The sequence below is a fragment of the Triticum aestivum genome, chromosome 1A (assembly GCF_018294505.1).
Source record: "Triticum aestivum cultivar Chinese Spring chromosome 1A, IWGSC CS RefSeq v2.1, whole genome shotgun sequence".
In the NCBI taxonomy this organism is placed as follows: domain Eukaryota; kingdom Viridiplantae; phylum Streptophyta; class Magnoliopsida; order Poales; family Poaceae; genus Triticum; species Triticum aestivum.
The window spans coordinates 269,002,566-269,023,247 of NC_057794.1; the positions used below are offsets into that span (position 1 = coordinate 269,002,566).

Genomic DNA, 20,682 nt, shown 5'->3' on the forward strand with positions numbered 1-20,682 from the left:
ATTTAAAAACAAAAATTACCATTGGCAGAAGGGAGCAAAACAAGCAATATGTGAGCATTTTGCCATACATGGACGACAGCACCATTTTTTTATTTAAGTAGACGCCAGCATGATTTTGCCCATATCAAATGAAGAGAAGTGAAGCAAAGCCACAAAACTGATAAAAACGGCATCACGGCTTCAATAATTTTACTTTGTTAGATTGTCAATGGATTATTGTAGTCCCTCCCATCCATATTAATTGCCGCAGCTTTTGTAGTACTCCCTCTGTAAACTAATATAAGAGTGTTTAGATCATTATCTAAACGCTCTTATATTAGTTTATGGAGGAAGTACAACTTTATATGGATCAGAGGAAGTACATTTTTTTCCTTAGGAAACACACTCAACCAAAGCCACTCATTCAACTGTGTATTTTTAGCATCCCCTGTTTCTAACCTACAGGCTGGCTTCTGTGCCACCAGCTAAAACATTTGGCGACTATATTTCGACGCGCTTGGGCCTAAAATTCAGGCCAAAATTCCCCACCATTTTGGAGCCATGCAAACAAAATTGTGATCCTAACTTCGGGGGCAGTTCATTCACATGTAGATGGATTTTTACCCCAAACAAATTTTGCCTCAGTCAAGACAAGTATTGGATGCAGTTTCTTACAAGGGTGCCTCATAGGCTTATGCATTTGATTGTTTCTTGCTCTTGTTATCCCGTTTGCAATGGATTCTGCGAGGAGCTGGTTCAACAAGCTCCAAACGAGGGAGAAATCCATCGGCAAGAAGAAAGATATGCCTCCAAGTGGCAAGGAAGGGACCGATGAAGCACCTTCCAGCGCGACGAAGCAAAGGGTCGCCGCGGCAAAACAGTACATCGAGAAGCACTACAAGGAGCAGATGAAACATCTACAGGACAGGAAAGAGAGGTAAGTAATGAGGATCCGTGCCGCATCTTGGCCGATTGTCATAAGTTTTAACTGTCAATAAGGTCTAGTATTTTACCGGCCCATGATGTAATATGTTTGCCCATATGCAAAATGATAATTGTGAGACCTTTCACGTGTCGTTTCCGTACAACCTTGTGATCCCCGATAAAAGAAATGATTGGATTCAGGAATAATTTGTGTGGTAATTGTACTATATGTATAAGTTGAGGATTAATGTAATCCTACGAACCATTAAGCATATATGCTCGTCACATGATTTTGCTCGCGATAGAATTTTACATTGCTGGCCATGTTTAATTTCAAGGAATAATGCTTTAACTGGTGATTTTTTTTGTTTCACGATATAGACGGTATAGTTTTGAAAGGAAGCTAGCAGATGCCAATGTGTCCGAGGAGGAGCAGAACAACATCCTGAAGCAATTTGAGAAGAAGGAGACAGAGTACATGCGTTTGCAGAGGCACAAAATGAGTGCCGAGGATTTTGACCTGCTGACAATGATAGGGAAAGGAGCATTTGGTGAGGTAAAACTTCCATGCAAATGTAGGCTCACTCTACGTCCTCTTTCCATCTGTTCTTTCTTCCCAATTGCTGCAAAATTTTCCTTCTAGGTTAGGATCTGCAGAGAGAAGACCACACGGAATGTCTACGCAATGAAGAAACTCAAGAAGTCAGAAATGCTTCGCCGAGGTCAGGTATGACTATCTTGTGATAAGAATTCTGGGTGTGCATTTACGTCGAATTGTTCGCTCCGTCTCTGATCATACTTTGGATTTCACACAGGTTGAGCATGTCAGAGCCGAAAGGAACCTCCTTGCCGAAGTGGACCACCATTGCATTGTGAAGCTGTATTGTTCTTTCCAAGATAACGAATTTCTGTATCTCATAATGGAGTACCTTCCTGGAGGCGACATGATGACATTGCTGATGAGAAAAGACACGTTGACCGAGGATGAGGCTAGGTTCTATGTCGGCGAAACGGTTCTCGCAATAGAAGCAATCCACAAGCACAACTACATCCACAGGTATGTGTTCGGCTCCTATAAATGGTACATTTTTTTGCAGGAACCTATAAATTATACGTACTTGATATTTTGGAGATTTCCTTATGAACTTGGTACTTGATCTTCCAGAGATATCAAGCCTGATAATCTGCTCCTAGATAGATATGGCCACTTGAGACTATCCGATTTTGGGCTATGCAAACCGCTTGACTATGCAGCCTTCCCTGACTTGAATGAGAAGGATGTCACGCCTAATAGAACATCATCGGCTCATGGTGATGGAAGGCAGCAAACTACGCCGAAACGCACACAGCAAGAGCAGCTGGAGCACTGGCAAAAAAACAGAAGAACTTTGGTCAGTATTACCTACACCTTATTGAACTGATCATTAATCATTAGTAGCTTATCCATAAATAAACCATGAGAGAGCGGGCATTATTGTTCGTTCGGCCGCTTTTGAACTGTTTCCATGTTTCTGACATGCCCTTAAATGATTGCAGGCTTACTCCACTGTTGGTACACCCGACTACATTGCTCCAGAAGTTCTTCTGAAGAAAGGTTATGGGATGGAGTGCGATTGGTAAGCGTAATTTGCGGTATATCACATGCCATTGCATCTGTTGAGTTTCACTCAAATACAAAATGGTTTCCACTTTGTTTAGGTGGTCACTTGGTGCTATCATGTATGAAATGCTAGTGGGGTATCCCCCATTCTACTCGGACGAACCTATGACAACTTGCAGAAAGGTAGTCATGGGTATCCCCCATTCTACTCGGATTTCCAAGTTTTATTGTTCTCTGCTTTCATCTTATGCAATTTTGTTCTTGTTGCGTATATGCGGGCCACGACAGATTGTGAACTGGAGAACTCACCTTAAATTTCCGGAAGAAGCACGGCTAACGCTGGATGCAAAAGATCTAATAAGTAGACTCTTATGCAGCGTTGACCAACGCCTTGGTACAAAAGGTGCAGAGGAAATTAAGGTTGTTATGTGTCCTTTAAGAATGCCTTGAAACATGCCTCCAATCAAATATCTGAGTCCTTTAAAAAGAACATAAAAAAATGGTGCCACTACCGAATTTTTGTTCATACTACTTTGCATGTTTAATATTAGGAGCACATCTGGTTTAATGAAGTAGACTGGGAGAAATTGTATGAAACCGAAGCTGCATATTTACCTCAAGTAACGGATGAGTTGGACACTCAGAATTTTGAGAAATTTGAAGAGGTGGGTAGTTGGTTTTCTTCTAAATTATGTTCTACTTCATCTCCAGAAGTCAGTACATTTTTTTTTTAATTTATGTTGTATTTGCAGTCTTCGGATCATTCTCAAGCTTCATCAAAGACAGGCCCTTGGAGGAAGGTAATTTGCATTTATATATAAACTCTTTCGTTAACATTACAAATTTCAACCTATGTATGCAATAATTTGGACCGCCTTTTTCCCCATACATTCTGTCATTTGCCTTGCAGATGCTTTCATCAAAGGACTTGAATTTCGTGGGCTATACTTACAAGAACTTTGAACTTGTGAATGATGATGAAGTTCTTGAAATGGGTACTGTGTACTTTCGACTTTCTTTAAATAACTATGTTTGCCTCTTCCATTGCCACCATTTGTTCTTGTTATAGCCGATTATATAAGCAGATATACCATGATTCAAACTGTGTGAACATGTTGAAGTTATTCATCTTGTGTCAATTTTCAAAATGCATGAGTTTGTTATGCCACACGTTTTTTTAGGTAGAAACAAATCTATTTTGAATCATGAACTGTTGTGCTTGGTCTGACTTGAGCCTTTAACTTTTTTTTCGCGAATACGCTAAGCTTGCGTATCATTCATTGACAGGTAGTGTTAGGAATATGCAACATGTACTATTGAGAGATCAAAGCCAGCATATATACACATATATGGGGATGCCAAAAGGCTACAAGAGAATGCCAAGAGACTAGAATACAAAAGGTCAAAAGACATCACTAATATAACTCTACCACCCCCCCTCTCTCAAACTCATGGTGAATCCACAACACTGAGTTTGGAGAGATGGAATCCATGTTGCGTTCTAGTCTGGGCCTTCGTGAAGAAGTCTGCTAGTTGTAACTCAGAAGGCACATACTGAAGAGAAATAACATGATCCTGCACAACAGCGCACACATAAGAAGTATCAACACCAATATGCTTGGTAAGCTCATGCTTCACGGGATCCCGCACAATACTGATAGCACTTGTACTGTCTGACATGAGGATGGTAGGTGTTGTAACAGAAACACCTAAATCCTCCAGTAACCATCGTAACCAAGTCACCTCTGTTGTCAGAGGAGCCATAGCTCGCAACTCAACCTCTGCACTCGAATGGGAAACTGCAGTCTGTTTCCTCGTCTTCCATGCAATGAGAGAACCACCAAGAAAAACATAGTAAGCGGAAAGTGAACGGCGATCCGTAGGATCACTAGCCCACGTAGCATCCGAATAGGCCTGGAGCTGTAACGAGCTAGAATGGGGGAAAAAGAGACGACGAGAGATTGTGCCACGAAGATATCGTAGAACACGTAGAAGGTGACTATAGTGAACTGAAGTGGGAGCAGAAACAAACTGACTCAGAATATGGACAAGATAGGAGATATCCGGACGAGTGGCAGCAAGATAGACAAGACTCCCAACAAGATGACGATAACGCGTCGGATCAGACAAGGGCTCACACCATCTGAAGCGCAAAGGTGAACATTAAGCTCCATAGGAGTCTCAACGATGCGCTCATCACTGAGAGCCGCACGAGTAAGAAGATCCTGGATATACTTTTCTTGGGAAATAAAAAAGGCATCAGAGGTGGAGGAAACCTCAATCCCAAGAAAGTAACGAAGAGGACCAAGATCAGACACCAGGAACTGCTCACTGAGACGGGCCTTGACAAAGGCAATGTACTCAGAATCGTCGCCAGTGATGATCATGTAATCAACATATAGAAGAAGAAGAAGAAGAAGAGTCCTACCACGAGCAGAAAGATGGACAAACAACGCTGGATAATGAGCATTGGGCAAAAAACCAGCTGCTGTCACCACAGAGGCGAAGCGCTCAAACCAGGCAGGGAGGCTTGCTTAAGGCCATAGAGAGAGCGACGAAGATGACAAACCATGCCATCAAGAACAGAATACTCAGGTGGTGGCTGCATATAAACCTCCTCACGCAACTCACCATTTAGAAAGGCATTCTTCACATCAAGTTGAGACACAGACCAATGGCGAATAGAGGCCACGGCAAGAAGTGTGCGGACAATGGTCATATGGGCCACAGGAGCAAAAGTCTCATCATAATCACGACCATGCTCCTACTGAAAGCCACGAGCCACAAGACAAGCTTTATAACGCTCAAGAGAACCATCAGAGCGAGTCTTTATTTTATAGACCCACTTACAAGTGATGGGACAAACACCGGGAGGAAGAGAAACTAGATCCCATGTGCCGGTGCGCTCAAGGGAAGCAATCACCTCAGCCATCACAAACTGCCATTCATGATGAACAACAACATCTCGATAAGAAGTCGGCTCAAGAATGGTCGAAAGACCATAGCGAGAAGGAGAATATCTGTCAGGGGGTGGACAAGTCCGAGAACGAAGACCAAGTCGGCTGAGAGGAGGAAGACGACACACCAGAAGTAGAGGGCACATCAGTAGACTCATCTGCAATACGTGGACGACGAGTATAATGGAAATGAAAGGAGGGAAGAGGTGGAACCACTGGAGGTGGTGACGGGGAATGTATCGGTGATGAAGGTGGAGAATAGGAAGGTATCGGTGATGAATGTGAAGAAGGAGAAGGTATCGATGATGAAGGTGAAGAGTTATGCGATAAGGAAGGAGAAGAAATCATAGGAGAGGACGGGGTCGGATCTGCAACAGTGGGACGAGGAGTAGGAGTACTAGGTACAACGAGAGGTGTATCTAGAAATGTAAGAAAAGAGATGTCCTCTGTGGAAAAGGCCGAGGAGGATGGACGCGGGTAGAAGGGACTAGACTCATCAAAGGTCACATCTCGAGAAATATGCATCCAACGACCGACAGGATCCAAACACCGATAGCCCTTATGCTCATCACTGTATTCGAGAAAGACACACTCAACAGACTGAGCTGTCAGTTTGGTGCGTTCACGTGGGGCAAGCAAAACATAGCAAACGCAACCAAACAAACGAAGCGTCGAATAATCAGGAGAACGACCAGAAAGACGCTCGAGAGGGATACCACCCTGTAGAGCAGCAGATGGCTGAATGCTGATGAGATAGGTAGAAGTGGTAATAGCCTCAGCCCTAAAGTGAGGCGGAAGAGAGGCGGTGATCATCATGGCACGCGTCGTCTCAAGAAGATGACGATGCTTGCGCTCAGCCACACCATTCTGAGCATGAACACCAGGGCAAGAGAACTGAGTAAGAGTACTCTGCTCAGTAAGGAATCCTCGTAGCGCATGGGAGATATACTCACCAGCTAAATCTGTGCGAAAAACATGAATAGGAGTGGAAAACTTGGTATGAACCATGGCAGCAATTTTTTTATATATAAATAAGACCTCACTACGAGAAGACATGAAATAGATCCAAGTGTACCGAGAAAAGTCATCTATAAAGATAATATAGTAGCGATGACCGTCTTTCGAAGTGAAGGGAGCCGGACCCCAAACATCAGAGTGAACGAGATCAAAAGGGTGCTCGGACACTGACCCACTATGAGGATATGGTAGCTGAATCTGCTTACTAAGCCTACAACCCAGACAATCCAACGAAGCGTTACCAGAGATAGACCCCAGAACACCGCGATGAACCAAAGACGAGAGACAAGAACCACATAAATGGCCAAGAAGATGATGCCACTGTCGAAAAGAGCTGGTAGATGCAGCAATAGGGGCTACGAGACTGGTGGTGGTGGTGGCAGTGCAGGGAAGACGAAGCCAGTCAAGCTCCCAGAGACCATCAGAGCGTCGATGCGATGATCCTGAACAGAACATGAATCAAAGTCGAGAATGACCTTACAACTAGAGTCAACAGTCTGACCACCAGATATGACTTGCATGGTAAGTCGAGAAACATGAGCGACAGAGGGAACATGAAATGAAGAAGTGCTAAGAGTGCCTCGACTAGCTACAAGGAGAGGAGTGTCATCAGCCGTAAGAACGCGAACAGGAGACTCGACAGGTCGAACGGAGGTCAAAGTAGAAGAGTCATAAGTCATACAAAAAGATGCTACAGTATCAAGAATACATGGGGATGTATCTGAATGAGTAGAAGGTGATCTCTCAGTGCCAGAAGAGTCGGCCACAGAAACTACAAAACCCATCGGTGAAGAATCCCAAGCAGCAAGCAGGTCTCGCAGCTGCGCAATCTCATCCGTAGACAGAGACACGGCGGTAGAGGTCGAGGTAGAGACATCTGCCGACGAAGAGCGGACACCACCGCCCGTGGAAACCGAGTGCAGAGTCGACGAAGAGTAGCGAGTCGATGAAGAGTAGCATGTGAAAGCCACCAACAGAGTCGACGTAGATCGACGATCACCATGTAAGGAGGCCGCCAGATCGATGTAGGGTGGTCACCATCACGTGCGGAAGCCATCAAATAAGTCGTTGTAGAGCGGTCACAACCGTGGGCGGAAGCCGCGAGAGGAGTCGACGTAGAGCGGCCACCACCATGTGCAAAAGCCGCAAGACGAGTCGACGTAGAGCGAGCATCACCACCGCTGGAAGAAGCTGAGAGAAAATTCGGCGAATAGCGACCAATACAGACCGCTGAAGATATCGTAGGAGATGTCACGAACAGACGAGGACCAAATACCGAGCGACGACGTGTGTGCAAGACAGAATCAATACAGGGAACACCGTAAAAAAATCACCGGATAGCTAGGATGAAAGACCAGCCCCGACGAGAGCATTTTTTTCAACCGATCTGGATCGGGTCAACCACAGACCCGAAAGGCCCCAACACAGTTAACTGAACACCCGATGGGTCTGGATGGGTCTGGACGAGAGCGGTCAGGAGCAGCAGATCGATCCTGACGGGAGGCCAGCCGAACGAGGACCAGATCGATCCAGCGGGGCGGACCCAGTGAGCGCTCGATCCGATCAAAACAGGTTCGATCGAAACAGAAACAGCAGCAGCCGACCAGGCGGAGCAGCGATCGGTAAGGAGCAACTGGCGGATCGAGCAGCGGCGTTGACCAGCGGGAGTGGCAGAATCCGGCGGTATTAGGCGAGATGCAGCGAATACCAGCAGCCGGCGGCGCGAGCAGTAGCGGCAGACTTCACGGCGCCTGGTGATCGATGAGCACATGGAGTCTCGACTTGAGCCCACGGGACTTGTAATCAGGAACGGGTGTGTGTAGAGTGCAGGATTCTCTAGCAAATCAGCCAACGGAGGTTGACCAGCGGGCGGAAGATCGGATTGGGAGCCGTGCGGCACGCAGGATTGGAGCGCGTCAGGCCAGCACGCGGAGGTGAGACGTCGCGTGGACAGAAACAGCCAGAGTAGCGATGAACGTGGCGGGTAGGGAGGGCAGCGGCAGCCGGGAGCCGGCAAAGAGATGAAGGCGGCGGGGAGAAAGGATCAAGCACGAGTTGCCGCGTGTGGAAAAAAAAATTCTAAGGCTCTGATATCAGGTTAGGAATATGCAACATATATTATTAAAAGTCCAAAGTCAGCATATATACACATACATGAGGATGCCAAAAGGTTACAAAAAAATGCCAAAAGACTAGAATACAAAGGTCAAAAGATATCACTAATATAACTCTAACAGGTAGCAAAGAAATTGAAGCTTAAATTATGAATCAATCAATATAAACCCAAAAGTTTCTAATCTCGTCTAACATGAACCCTAATCTGGCTTTGAAAAGTTGTTTGCATTACACCTGCCAAAAATGCAAAAAGTGATTTTGAATGTATGAAATTATATGAAATTTAAAACCACAAACATTCCTCCAAATACTGGAATGTTTACGAGAGAATCCCTTTTTTTGTGTGTGGAATACAAATGATCTTATTAGTTGAATTTGTTTCCTTTTTTCTTCATAGCATTCTCCATCCCCATGAGTAGTTTAAGAAAAATTTCAAAACCTTAGACGACATAACAATCCTTCAAGACTTGACCTTGTTATTTAAATAGTGACTCTGAATCTTCAGAGTTTTAGGAAATTCTGAGGAAATTTACGAACAGCCATAAACAGTGTCGTGCTATACCGTTATCATTTTGTTGCTCACTAACAAGGCCTTGTTTAACCCACTGCATGCGCACACAGCTGGTCTGAAGAAGAAGGAGAAGGCGAAGAGACCAAACATCATGTCCCTCTTCGGTGCACACCGTTCTCGTGCTCAAATTTGATATGTTTTTCTTGACAAAAAGCTTATGTTGCTATAATTACGATAGATGAGCCTGAAGGAGAGGAGGAGCAGCAAGCGGCCACCGAAGACGACGACGACGGTGAAGGCAGCGTCCGGAACCGGAAGACGGAGCCCGAGCCCGAGCTGACAAGGAGCCTCAGCTTGCCGCCCCCCTCCGCCGACAAGCCCAACCTCGCCTTGCCAATGGATTAACGACAACATCGCTTCTTTCCCTTTGTGTACTCTGGACCTTTACGCTATGTCGTCAAGTCGGTGATGTTCCCTTGGATTGATCTATGTATGTCGTTATGCGTCGATCTAGCTCGTAGTGTTATTTCAAACCGGACTAGCTGAAAGGGGTTGATATTGCACATGCAAAAACGATTGGAAAAGCTACCTAGGGGTCTTCGGAAGAAAGGATAAACATGGTGATTGTTTATAATTGTTTGGAGGATAGCATTCTATAATTGTTTGGAGGATAGCATTATTTTTTGGACTGCAATAGCTTTATTGGGAGGAATGACATTTGCAAACTTTTTGCTAGCTTTTCTTTAGATTCGCGTGACATTTTCTTAGCATGACAATTTCTTTGTAGGATTACATTTTTCTTCAGAGGAAGGCATTTTTCTTCTAAAATTGTCACCGTTTATTCTGGCGTTGTAACTAAAACTGCTAAAAAGATGCGTTCGCTTGCCATCCCCTCCCAGAAAACCTCATAAAAATACAATTATTTATTCTACCATTTTTATTTTATTTTATCTGTCTATCTATTCCTACTATTCCGTGCAATTTAATCTTGTAACTAGCACGACAAGAAACTTGACAACCTTCTTCACGTGTTGGGGATAAGTTGGTGTTGTGTTTTGTGTGCAGGTACCAATGACTTTTTTTCTGCGAGAATTTTTTTGATCTATTCATCTTCAGTCATGACAATACAATGAACACCAGAAATAATAAAAATCTCATCAAGGTCCGAACAGACTTGGATCTTCGCTCGTTGTCCGGCTAGCTGGGCCACAGTTGCTACCTATCATAGCGTCGTAGAGGAGGAGGTATCTCATACCGCAACTCCTATCAGTCGAGGAGGTATCTCATACCCCATCTCCTGACCTATTTTTGCCACAAGGCCCAAAATTGTTTGGATAGCCTTGTCAACAAAAATGATGTCGTGTATGTTCGTGTCCGACACAAACCCTCTAGCCCATGGACACCTAGCAGCACCACAGTTATATGAGCCCGCTGCTAGACATACAAGACATGCGAAGGTGCAACATCTAAAATAGCAAATGTGCTTGATATTTATGAGGGGTCTTTCTATCATTCAACATGCATAGAAATAATTTCATGAGCCCACTGCTAGATGTACAAGACATGAGAAGGTGCAACATCTGGGGTGGCAAATGTGCTTGATATTTACGAGGGATCTTTCTACCATTCAACATGCATAGAAATAGAACCAATATCAATCACAAACAAATAAATATTTCATGAATATAGTATGTCTCCTCCATGAAGGTCCTCCAGCTGGTCCTAACTCCAATAGCATGTCGGATCTCCACCCGAGCAACGCAGTTGCTCTATGTCCTTCAATATTACTACAACTAGTAATGAATTACAAAGAATCACAAGCCGGCACGTAGTTTGTAGTACATTATAGTGATAGTGCTTAGGCTCTAGCCGACTTGACAAACCCATGACTCGCAGGTCATGCAAAATACATACATGAGCCATACCATTCACCGCAAACATGCAAAACCAAGTGACAAATAAGTCAAAACTGATCAATCTCTCTAGGGTGTGTGTGTGTGGGGGGGGGGGGGGCTACTATCACTGGACGGTCCATAAACTGGCATAACGCCACCATTAATGTGTAATTTTGGTCCTGGACTGGGTTGTGCCCGTGTGCCTTACTTTTGGTCCACAAACGAATTTTAATGTGTAACCATCTCAAAGGACATTAAACCTTACGAGCAAAGAGATACTGTTAACAACCTAACGATATCTTCCTCGATCTATCACTCTCACAGATGAACTCAGATAGCAATGGTGGATTACAGGATCACAGATACACGAATTGGAGGAAGGAAGGTAAGGGGAAAGGAGGGTAGCCGCCGCCGGGTTCATTCGTGATCCACTGGATAGGTTGTTCGTTGCTTTTGCCCAAGTATTTGTAGCTGCATCGGCCAGAGGATTCCCAGCCGGGCCAGGCCCAAGTGATGTCCAAAGGCAAGCCCATATGGGGTAGGGGGAGGGCCCTGACATCCCCCCTCCTTGAGATTCGGCTTGCCCCCAAGCCAATGCCACCGAGACCCGCCTGAATCCCATTGCACTCGATCGTCCTTGCCCCTTGAATGGCGCCATTGAGAACCGCCCGGGTCCCATTGCCGTCGGTGTTGCTTGACTAGCTTGACGTCATGGTGGTAGTCGAAGTCGGGGTTGACTTGAACAACGAGGTTGTAGTAGTCGTGGCCGATGGCAACCTGACCAAAGGAGGTGTCGAGGAAGTAGTCGTTGTAGACGTTGATGTAGTACTTGTGGTCGACGTAGCCTTGCACCAAGCCGGCAGCAAGAATGACCACGATGGCATTCCCTACTTCTTGAAAATGTTCTACGTCGCAACATTGAGAGAACGACATACCACTCATGGCTTGTGCTTCATGGTTGGTGAGCATCGACATCAGGATCTTCAACGACCGAGGATTGCAAGCTGGCATGGCAACACTCCCGGGATCCCATGACTTGTGCACAATTGCATTTTGTATGTGTTCATGCATGCTTGCATTCTCATCAGAGTCAGGTAGTGACATCTACTGCTGAACTAACTGATGAATGGGCTTGTCCATATGAGATATTTGTTCCACTTTGCCCACTATACCATCTAGTTCAGCAACGTCTTGTGATGGGCCTCTCAGGATACTGAATGTTATATCCAACCAAAAGTCTCCTGCTACGCTCCACTTCCTTGTAGAAAGAAGGGAAATAAACATAGATGACTTGTTGTCAGGTAGCACAATATCCTCAAAATTAATCGGCGTCCAAGAGACCTTCTTGTCAAGCAAAGATTCACCTATGGTGTAACGCCCCGAGACCGTTGTGCCAGGTGTCCTCCAGTTATTCGCTGTTGTTGCCTTGTCATGCTTGCGTGTCATGCATCTCATATCATGTCATCATGTGCATCGCATTTGCATACATGTTCGTCTCATGCATCCGAGCATTTTCCCCGTTGTCCGTTTTGCATTCCAGCGCTCCTATCTCCTCCGGTGGTCATTTCTACCTTCTTCTCGTGTGTGGGGGTTAAACATTTCCGGATTGGACCGAGACTTGCCAAGCGGCCTTGGTTTACTACCGGTAGACCGCCAGTCAAGTTTCGTAACATTTGGACTTTGTTTGATACTCCAACGGTTAACCGAGGGACCGAGAAGGCCTCGTGTGTGTTGCAGCCCAACACCCTTCCAAAGTGGCCCAAAACCCACCTAAACCTCCTCCATCATCTCGGTCGTTCGATCACGATCGCGTGGCCGAAAACCGCACCTCATTTGGACTCTCCTAGCTCCCTCTACATATAAATATGTGCTCCCCTCCCGAAATTCGCGGTGCAAAATTTAAAATCCCTCCCCTCGCGCCACCGGACAAATCCTCCCACGCCGGACAATGTCCGCGCCGCCGCGTCGGAACAATCCGGGCGTGCCACGTCTCCCCTGGCCGTCTCCAGCCACCCTTGGGCCGCCATGTGGCGTCGCCACCTCACCCCAGCGCTCCCCACCGTCGCCGGCCCTGCGAGCCCTGCCACAGCCCACCTGAGCCCATCTGGGGCTCGGGACAGCCCCCGCGTCGCCTCCCGCTCCCTCGTCCCCGAGCTCCAGGGGAGGGAGCTCCCGCACCAGGCCCCGTCGGCGTCCTCGCCGGAGCTGCTCGCCGGAGCAGCAACGAGCTCCACCAGGTCGACCCCGTCCCTCTCCTCTCCCTTTTATCTCTCTTCTCTTTTTCTCTCCCTGACCTCTCTGCGCTTCCATGTGGTCAGCGCCGCCACTAGGGCTCCCTCGCCAACGCCCACGACGAACCGCCGTTGGATCCAGCCGGAATTGACCCGGCGCGACCAGATCTGGTCATCTCCATGTCCCCGCGACCTCCCCGCCGTTGTTGCGCCGTCGCCGGCGTGCGCCGTCGCCGCCGTCTCTGCCTTTCGGTTCATGCGGGCACGAGGAGGAAGAGCGCCTCTCGTGTGGGCCCCGCGTGGGCCGATGCAGCCCAAGGCCCAGCTCCCGGCCCAGTCGCCCGGCCTGCTGTTTCCACCGCCTTGGGAAAAGGCCCACTGGGTGAGAACCCCGCTGTGCACTGTTGGCCCAGTCCGATTCGGCCCGCCTCTATTTTTTCCAGATCTACAATTTGTCTATTTTTCCAGAGGAGAGCATTTTTGCAGGAAAACCCTTGTGGATCATGCATATAATAACTCATGAATTGTGCATCGGATCTAAGTAAGTTATATATGAAACTTGCTTAGAATTTTTTCTAGATTCATAATATCCAACTTTCATCTATGTTTGAAATGTTTAAAATGCTGTTTGATTAAATTTGCTCCTATGTCATGTTAAAATGCTTTAATTCATAACTAAATAATCGTAGCTCGGATTTAAACAAACTTTATATGTAAATGGGGTAGAAAAATGCCTAGTATAACATGGTGGCATCACTTTGCATGTTTAACAACTATAAAATATGGTTTAGGGCAGAACAGTACCAAATCTATAATATGCTCATGAGGAGTTTTTGGATTTGTTGTTCGATATTCCGGCCTCATTTAAACTTGCCTAGATAGATAGTTTTATTGTGCTTCACCCTCTTGCCATGTTAATAAACATTTAATCTTGTTGGGTACATAAACGAGAGAGAACTAAATAAGTCATGTGGTGTTTTCTTCAATATGCAACTCCGTTGCATAATGAGCTCCACTTAATTTGTAGGATTGTTTGTGCATTTTGCCATGCCATGCCATGTATCATTAAACCGGACATACATCATACTTGGTTGTGCATCATGCCATGTCCACGTGTTGTTTATTTACTATGTTGTGTGCTTCTTTCCGGTGTTGCTTCTTCGGGTTGGTTCCGTTAACGTCGCGTTTGTGAGGAACCGTTCGACTACGCTCGTTTTTCTTCTTCATGGACTCGCTCTTCTTCCTTGCGGGATCTCAGGCAAGATGACCATACCCTCGAAATCACTTCTATCTTTGCTTGCTTAGTTGCTCACTCTTTTGCTATGCCTATGCTGCGATACCTACCACTTGCTTATCATGCCTCCTATATTGTTGAACCAAGCCTCTAACCCACCTTGTCCTAGCAAACCGTTGATTGGCTATGTTACCGCTTTGCTCAGCCCCTCTTATAGCGTTGTTAGTTGCAGGTGAAGATTGGAGTTTGTTCAATGTTGGAACATGGATATTTTGTTGGGATATCACAATATCTCTTATTTAATTAATGCACCTATATACTTGGTAAAGGGTGGAAGGATCGGCCTTATGCCTAGTGTTTTGTTCCACTCTTGCCGCCCTAGTTTCCGTCATATCGGTGTTATGTTCCTGGATTTTGCGTTCCTTACACGGTTGGGTTATAATGGGAACCCCTTGACAGTTCGCCTTGAATAAAACTCCTCCAGCAAGGCCCAACCTTGGTTTTACCTTTTGCCACCTAGCCTTTTTCCCTTGGGAGTCACGCATCCCGAGGGTCATCTTATTTTAACCCCCCCGGGCCAGTGCTTGTCTAAGCGTTGGTCCAAACTAGAGCCCCTTGCAGCGCCACCTCGGAGAAACTCGAGGGCTGGTTTTAGTTGTACGGATTGCTTATCCGGTGTTGCCCTGAGAACGAGATATGTGCAGCTCCTATCGGGATGTCGGCACATCGGGTGGTCTTGCTGGACTTGTTTTACCATTGTCGAGGATGTCTTGTAGAACCGGGATACCGAGTCTGATCGGAATGTCTCGGGAGGAGGTCTATTCCTTCGTTGACCGTGAGAGCTTGTCATGGGCTAAGTTGGGACACCCCTGCAGGGATTTGAACTTTCGAAAGTCGTGCCCGCGGTTATGGGAAGATGGGAATTTGTTAATGTCCGGTTGCAGAAAACCTGAAGTTGACCTTAATTAAAATACATCAACCACGTGTGTAACCGTGATGGTCTCTTCTCGGTGGAGTCTGGGAAGTGAACACGGTGTTGGAGTTATGCTTGACGTAGGTTGTTTTAGGATCACTTCTTGATCATACTTTTATCGACCGTGCTTTGCCTTCTCTTCTCGCTCTCACTTGCGTATGTTAGCCACCATATATGCTAGTCGCTTGCTGCAGCTCCACCTCACCCTTTTACCTTACCCATAAGCTTAAATAGACTTGATCGCGAGGGTGCGAGATTGCTGAGTCCCCGTGGCTCACAGATACTTCAAAAACCAGCTCGCAGGTGCCGATGAGACCGTGCAGGTGACGCAAGCAAGCTCAAGGAGGAGCTCAATGAAGATCTTGTCCTTTGTTTTGTTTCATTCTAGTTGATCAGTAGTGGAGCCCAGTTGGGGTCGATCGGGGACCTTGTCGCATTTGGGGTTCTTCTTTTATTTTGGTTCCGTAGTCGGACCTTGATTGTATCTGGATGATGTAATGCTTTATTCATGTATTTGTGTGAAGTGGTGATTGTAAGCCAACTATGTATCTCTTTTTCCTTATGTATTACATGGGGTATGTGAAGATTACCTCACTTGCGACATTGCTTTCAATGCGGTTATGCCTCTAAGTCGTGCTTGACACGTGGGAGATATAGCCGCATCGATGACGTTACAAGTTGGTAATCAGAGCCTTCCCCGACCTTAGGAGCCCCCACTGATTGATCGTTCTTAGAAGCTGTTGTTGAGTCTAGAAAAAATGTTTTGAGTCATTTAGGAATTATATATCGGAGAGTTTAGGAATTCTTTTTACTCCCCAGTCTCCTCACCGCTCTGGTAAGGCATCCTGACGTAGAGTTTTGACTCTTCTCTTCTCAAATTTCACTAAATTTTTTTAGGATCACGCGGGTATCTTGGAATCGTTCCGATGGTTTTGTGACGAGAACATTGTCTTGGTGCCTCCTGTCAGGGGTTTTGTGGAAGTGTCCCGGGGAGTTGAGCTCTGAGGTGTTGTCGTCATAATTTTATCGTTGCAGTTCTGGAATACCTGAGTTTATTACGCCGACATCGAAAATCTCTTTTATGCAGTTCGTTGGTGAGATAACCTCGACGCCACCCAGTACTGGGGCGGGAGTTCGGGAGTATTGCCATAACTCGTATAACGGATGCTTTTCGAAGGTTGAGGTAGACGATTTCCGAAGGTTTCTTGGTTATGTGTTGAAGGATGGATACAACTGGATGTAGGATTTGTTAGTTTTGGGTGAGATATTATGCTTCCCCTGAATCCCCAACACCTGATTGCATAACCGGAAAGGTTCGGGAGTTTCATAAGTGGGAATTCAAGTAGCTCTTAGGATATCTTTTCGACAGATGTATGATATGAAATTGGGGTTCGACGTCTAGTGGTCCGCCTATCCACGGTCGGTTTTACAGTGGTCTCGTTGTGTCTTAAAGAGTCCTTGGCTTTGCCGACTCGGGGACGCTTCGTATGTCATGTGCACTGCCTTGTACATGATGGTGCTGTACGATCGAGCCCGTGTAGGCCCCACCACGAAAACTTCGGACAAAATCTCTATCATATGTTTGTTCCGGCTTATTCGGCAAGCCAATCCTTGTTTTGTTTTTGAGTTGTGGTATTCGAGTTGCTTCGAAGTCAAGTGTTGATTCCATACCTTTCCTAAACGGTGTTCTCATACTCCGATGTGAATACAAATCCTTCATGATAATCGAGATTGTCATGTCAATCCTTTGCACCGATGTGCTTCTCTTCAAGTGGATCCGATCATTTCAACATCCGCAAGATCAATTCTAAGTTTCTCAATGGTGTTCGTTTCATCCATTCCAAATTGTCTTTGTTTTTCCCACCCTCCCTCCCTTGTTTTTCTTCAAGGATTCAGATTTCTTAATCACTATCCATTTTATTGATGGAAGTCCCTCCGTTCTATTTCCTTCATGTTCTTATCCGGTGATTCTCATGAAGATACTAACGGAGCTTCTAGTTCATCATTCTTCATTTCTTTTATCTTCTCCGGTGGTTTCAAGTCAAGCTTTGTTGATCTTACCCTTTCCTCTTTTCAATGTCTTCTCATACCGGTGCACCTCATAATAATTCACTTCTCACTATTCTTTTGTTTCGGCGTGCTCAAGCTTTCTCAAAAGGCTCGTCTTGTCATTCAAGATCCGTTCAACCTAGTTCGAGGTTGTTATCTTATTCAAGCCATTTAATTCAACTGGTGCAATATCTCTTTTCAAGTAATCATTTCAACGGTGTTTCTTTTGAGTGGGCCCTAACCCACAGGTCTTTTCCCAGGATCTTACCTGACTCTTCTTATTTTCCCGGAGCTATCCTAAATTCTTTTTGAAGTTTGACGTAAGAATGAGTTATCATCAGTCAAATGCCTTCTCCAAGATCTTTCACACTATTTTCATCGTTGGCTCAACCTTTTCCATTCTTCATTCGGAGTGCCTCAACAATTCATGGTGGTGTTCCTCATCGTCATTCTCTGCAGTTGGAGACCGAAGAAGAGTTTCTTTTAAATATTGCCCCATTCTCTGCCATCCTCTCATAATTGTTTTCGTTTGTGAGATTTTCACCCATCCAGAGTAATTCAGGAGTCTTTTCAGTTTGATTCTCTGAAGTCCATCATTTCGGGATTATTCATTCTCAGCTTTCAGCTATCATTCTCCAAATTTTACCGGTGCATCGTTCAAGTGATCTTTAATCGGCTCGTGATCTCTTCGTTCTCATGTTTCTAAATCCTCTAAATCTATGTTCATTTTATAATTCTTCCCGGTGTTTTCTTTGCCTTTACTTCAATCGTTTTTCAATTCTTACGGTGGTTCGTTCAAGATCTCTCTTCCGTATCAATTCATTCGTTCTTTCAATCCCGACGGGTGATTTGTTGAAGACCTTCTCAAGTTGGCGCTATATCTGTCTTAATGCTCGCTACGAGAATAAGTAGTATGTCAAATCCGTTGATTGTCATCAATTTAATTGATGAAGGATAAACATAATGTAATTCTTATTCTTGTTTCATCGAGTAAATTCAATTCCTTATTTCGGAGCCTCATCAAAACTCTCGGTTTCACTTGTTTAATCTTTATTTCCGGAGCTCAAAGTTATTTAATTATATCATTCCAAAGATCTATCTAATCATTGCAAGGATTCACCTTGTGTTTTCAACTTCTCTTTCCTTTCGATTGATCATTCTTTTATTACCGGAGTTCTTCATGGAGGCTCTACATGATGGTTCATCAAGGATTTAATTCCTTCTCAAAGTGTTCATTGAGATTCTTTTCAGAGGAGCTCAAGCATTCTCCATCTTGCAATCCGAGTGCAATTCCCTCTACCATATCATCGGAGGTGGTATTATGTCATTCTTGATAATTTGAGTTCATGTTTCATGATTCACAGGTTGTTAAGAATGGGGTATTTTAAATCCATCAACCTATTCGTTGGAATTACCTTGGGTTATATTTCACCTAGAGCGTTCCCTAAGGATTGTTGCTACTTATGGTGCTTATAAATGACCCAAGTTCTTCATCTATCCTCCCGGTGAATAGGTTTCTCGTCTCCTTGTTGATATCAACCCAATCTTTGATTTTGTTAGTGGCAGGTTGTCACCTCATAATTTGAGATGTATTCCATAAGACCATGGCAAGTTTATCCTTTTTCGTTGCTGGTGTTCCAACAACTCCATTCGACCCTTCTCCTAAGGATGCCTTATCAAACTCTTTTGTGGCAAAAGTTGGCATTTTCTTCTCCATTCTTTTATTTTAATCATCTATCTTCTATTTCTTTCTCCTGGAGGCATTGTGTTGTTTCTCTCTTCGAACCTTCTTCTTGTCCTTGTCATGCTTATCCTTTTAACCGGAGTGTTGTGCCCCTTTGCTCATGCTCTTTCATTTTATCAAGTCTTTCATCTCTTTCCAACTGGAGTGTTGTCCGAATTTGCTCTTCCTTGTTTTCCTCTTCCCTACCGGAGTGCTTTCAACTGCATTCATCTCCGTTGTATTCTTTTCTCCATATGGATTAACCTCTTCAAGGTTCCTTGGTTTCACTCGTTTTCCAAAGAAGCAATTTAGTTTTACCTCTTCTCTTTCTCTTCCGTTTGTCCCTCCGGTGCCATTCTAGATCTTGGGACGAGATCCTCTCGTAGTGGTGGAGTGTTGTAACGCCCCGAGACCGTTGTGCCAGGTGTTCTCCAGTTATTTGCTGTTGTTGCCTTGTCATGCTTGCATGTCATGCATCTCATATCATGTCATCATGTGCATCGCATTTGCATACATGTTCGTCTCATGCATCCAAGCATTTTCCCCGTTGTCTGTTTTGCATTCCGGCGCTCCTATCTCCTCCGGTGGTCATTTCTACCTTCTTCTCGTGTGTGGGGGTTAAACATTTCCGGATTGGACCGAGACTTGTCAAGCGGCCTTGGCTTACTACCGGTAGACCGCCTGTCAAGTTTCGTACCATTTGGACTTCGTTTGATACTCCAACGGTTAACCGAGGGACCGAGAAGGCCTCGTGTGTGTTGCAGCCCAACACCCTTCCAAAGTGGCCCAAAACCCACCTAAACCTCCTCCATCATCTCGGTCGTTCGATCACGATCGCGTGGCCGAAAACCGCACCTCATTTGGACTCTCCTAGCTCCCTCTACCTATAAATATGTGCTCCCCTCCCGAAATTCGCGGTGCAAACCTTAAAATCCCTCCCCTCGCGCCACCGGACAAATCCTCCCACGCCGGGCAATGTCCGCGCCGCCGCGTCGGACCAATCCGGGCGTGCCACGTCGCCCGTGGCCGTCTCCAGCCACCCCTGGGCCGCCATGTGGCGTCGCCACCTCACCCCAGCGCTCCCCACCGCCGCCGGCCCTGCGAGCCCTGCCGCGGCCCACCTGAGCCCATCTGGGGCTCGGGACAGCCCCCGCGTCGTCTCCCGCTCCCTCGTCCCCGAGCTCCAGGGGAGGGAGCTCCCGCACCAGGCCCCGTCGGCGTCCTTGCCGGAGCTGCTCGCCGGAGCAGCAACGAGCTCCACCAGGTCGACCCCGTCCCTCTCCTCTCCCTTTTCTCTCTCTTCTCTTTTTCTCTCCCTAACCTCTCTGCGCTTCCACATGGTCAGCGCCACCACCAGGGCTCCCTCGCCGACGCCCACAACGAACCGCCGTTGGATCCGGCCGGAATGGACCCGGCGCGACCAGATCCGGTCATCTCCATGTCCCCGCGACCTCCCCGCCGTTGCTGCGCCGTC

The 20,682-nt window shown here is 45.9% G+C and overlaps 1 protein-coding gene across 1 annotated transcript; it reads left to right on the forward strand.

Annotated features, from left to right (window-relative positions):
- Positions 1-318: 318 nt before the first annotated feature.
- On the forward strand, positions 319-9,805 carry LOC123045462 (serine/threonine-protein kinase tricornered). The gene is made up of 13 exons (XM_044468521.1): positions 319-916; positions 1,285-1,459; positions 1,547-1,630; positions 1,719-1,960; positions 2,069-2,294; positions 2,440-2,519; positions 2,602-2,686; positions 2,792-2,923; positions 3,055-3,168; positions 3,256-3,303; positions 3,414-3,498; positions 9,214-9,267; positions 9,342-9,805. The coding sequence occupies exons 1-13, from the start codon at positions 714-716 to the stop codon at positions 9,506-9,508; spliced, it is 1,695 nt and encodes a 564-aa protein (XP_044324456.1). The 5' UTR covers positions 319-713; the 3' UTR covers positions 9,509-9,805.
- Positions 9,806-20,682: the final 10,877 nt, after the last annotated feature.

Bases quoted from the DNA above. Each gene is read 5' to 3' on its own strand.
- LOC123045462 (XM_044468521.1), top strand. From the start codon at position 714: ATGGATTCTGCGAGGAGCTGGTTCAACAAGCTCCAAACGAGGGAGAAA. The intron at 1,961-2,068 runs GTATGTGTTCGG...TTGATCTTCCAG, and splicing joins AAGCACAACTACATCCACAG to AGATATCAAGCCTGATAATC. The intron at 3,499-9,213 runs GTACTGTGTACT...ATGCGCACACAG, and splicing joins TGATGAAGTTCTTGAAATGG to CTGGTCTGAAGAAGAAGGAG.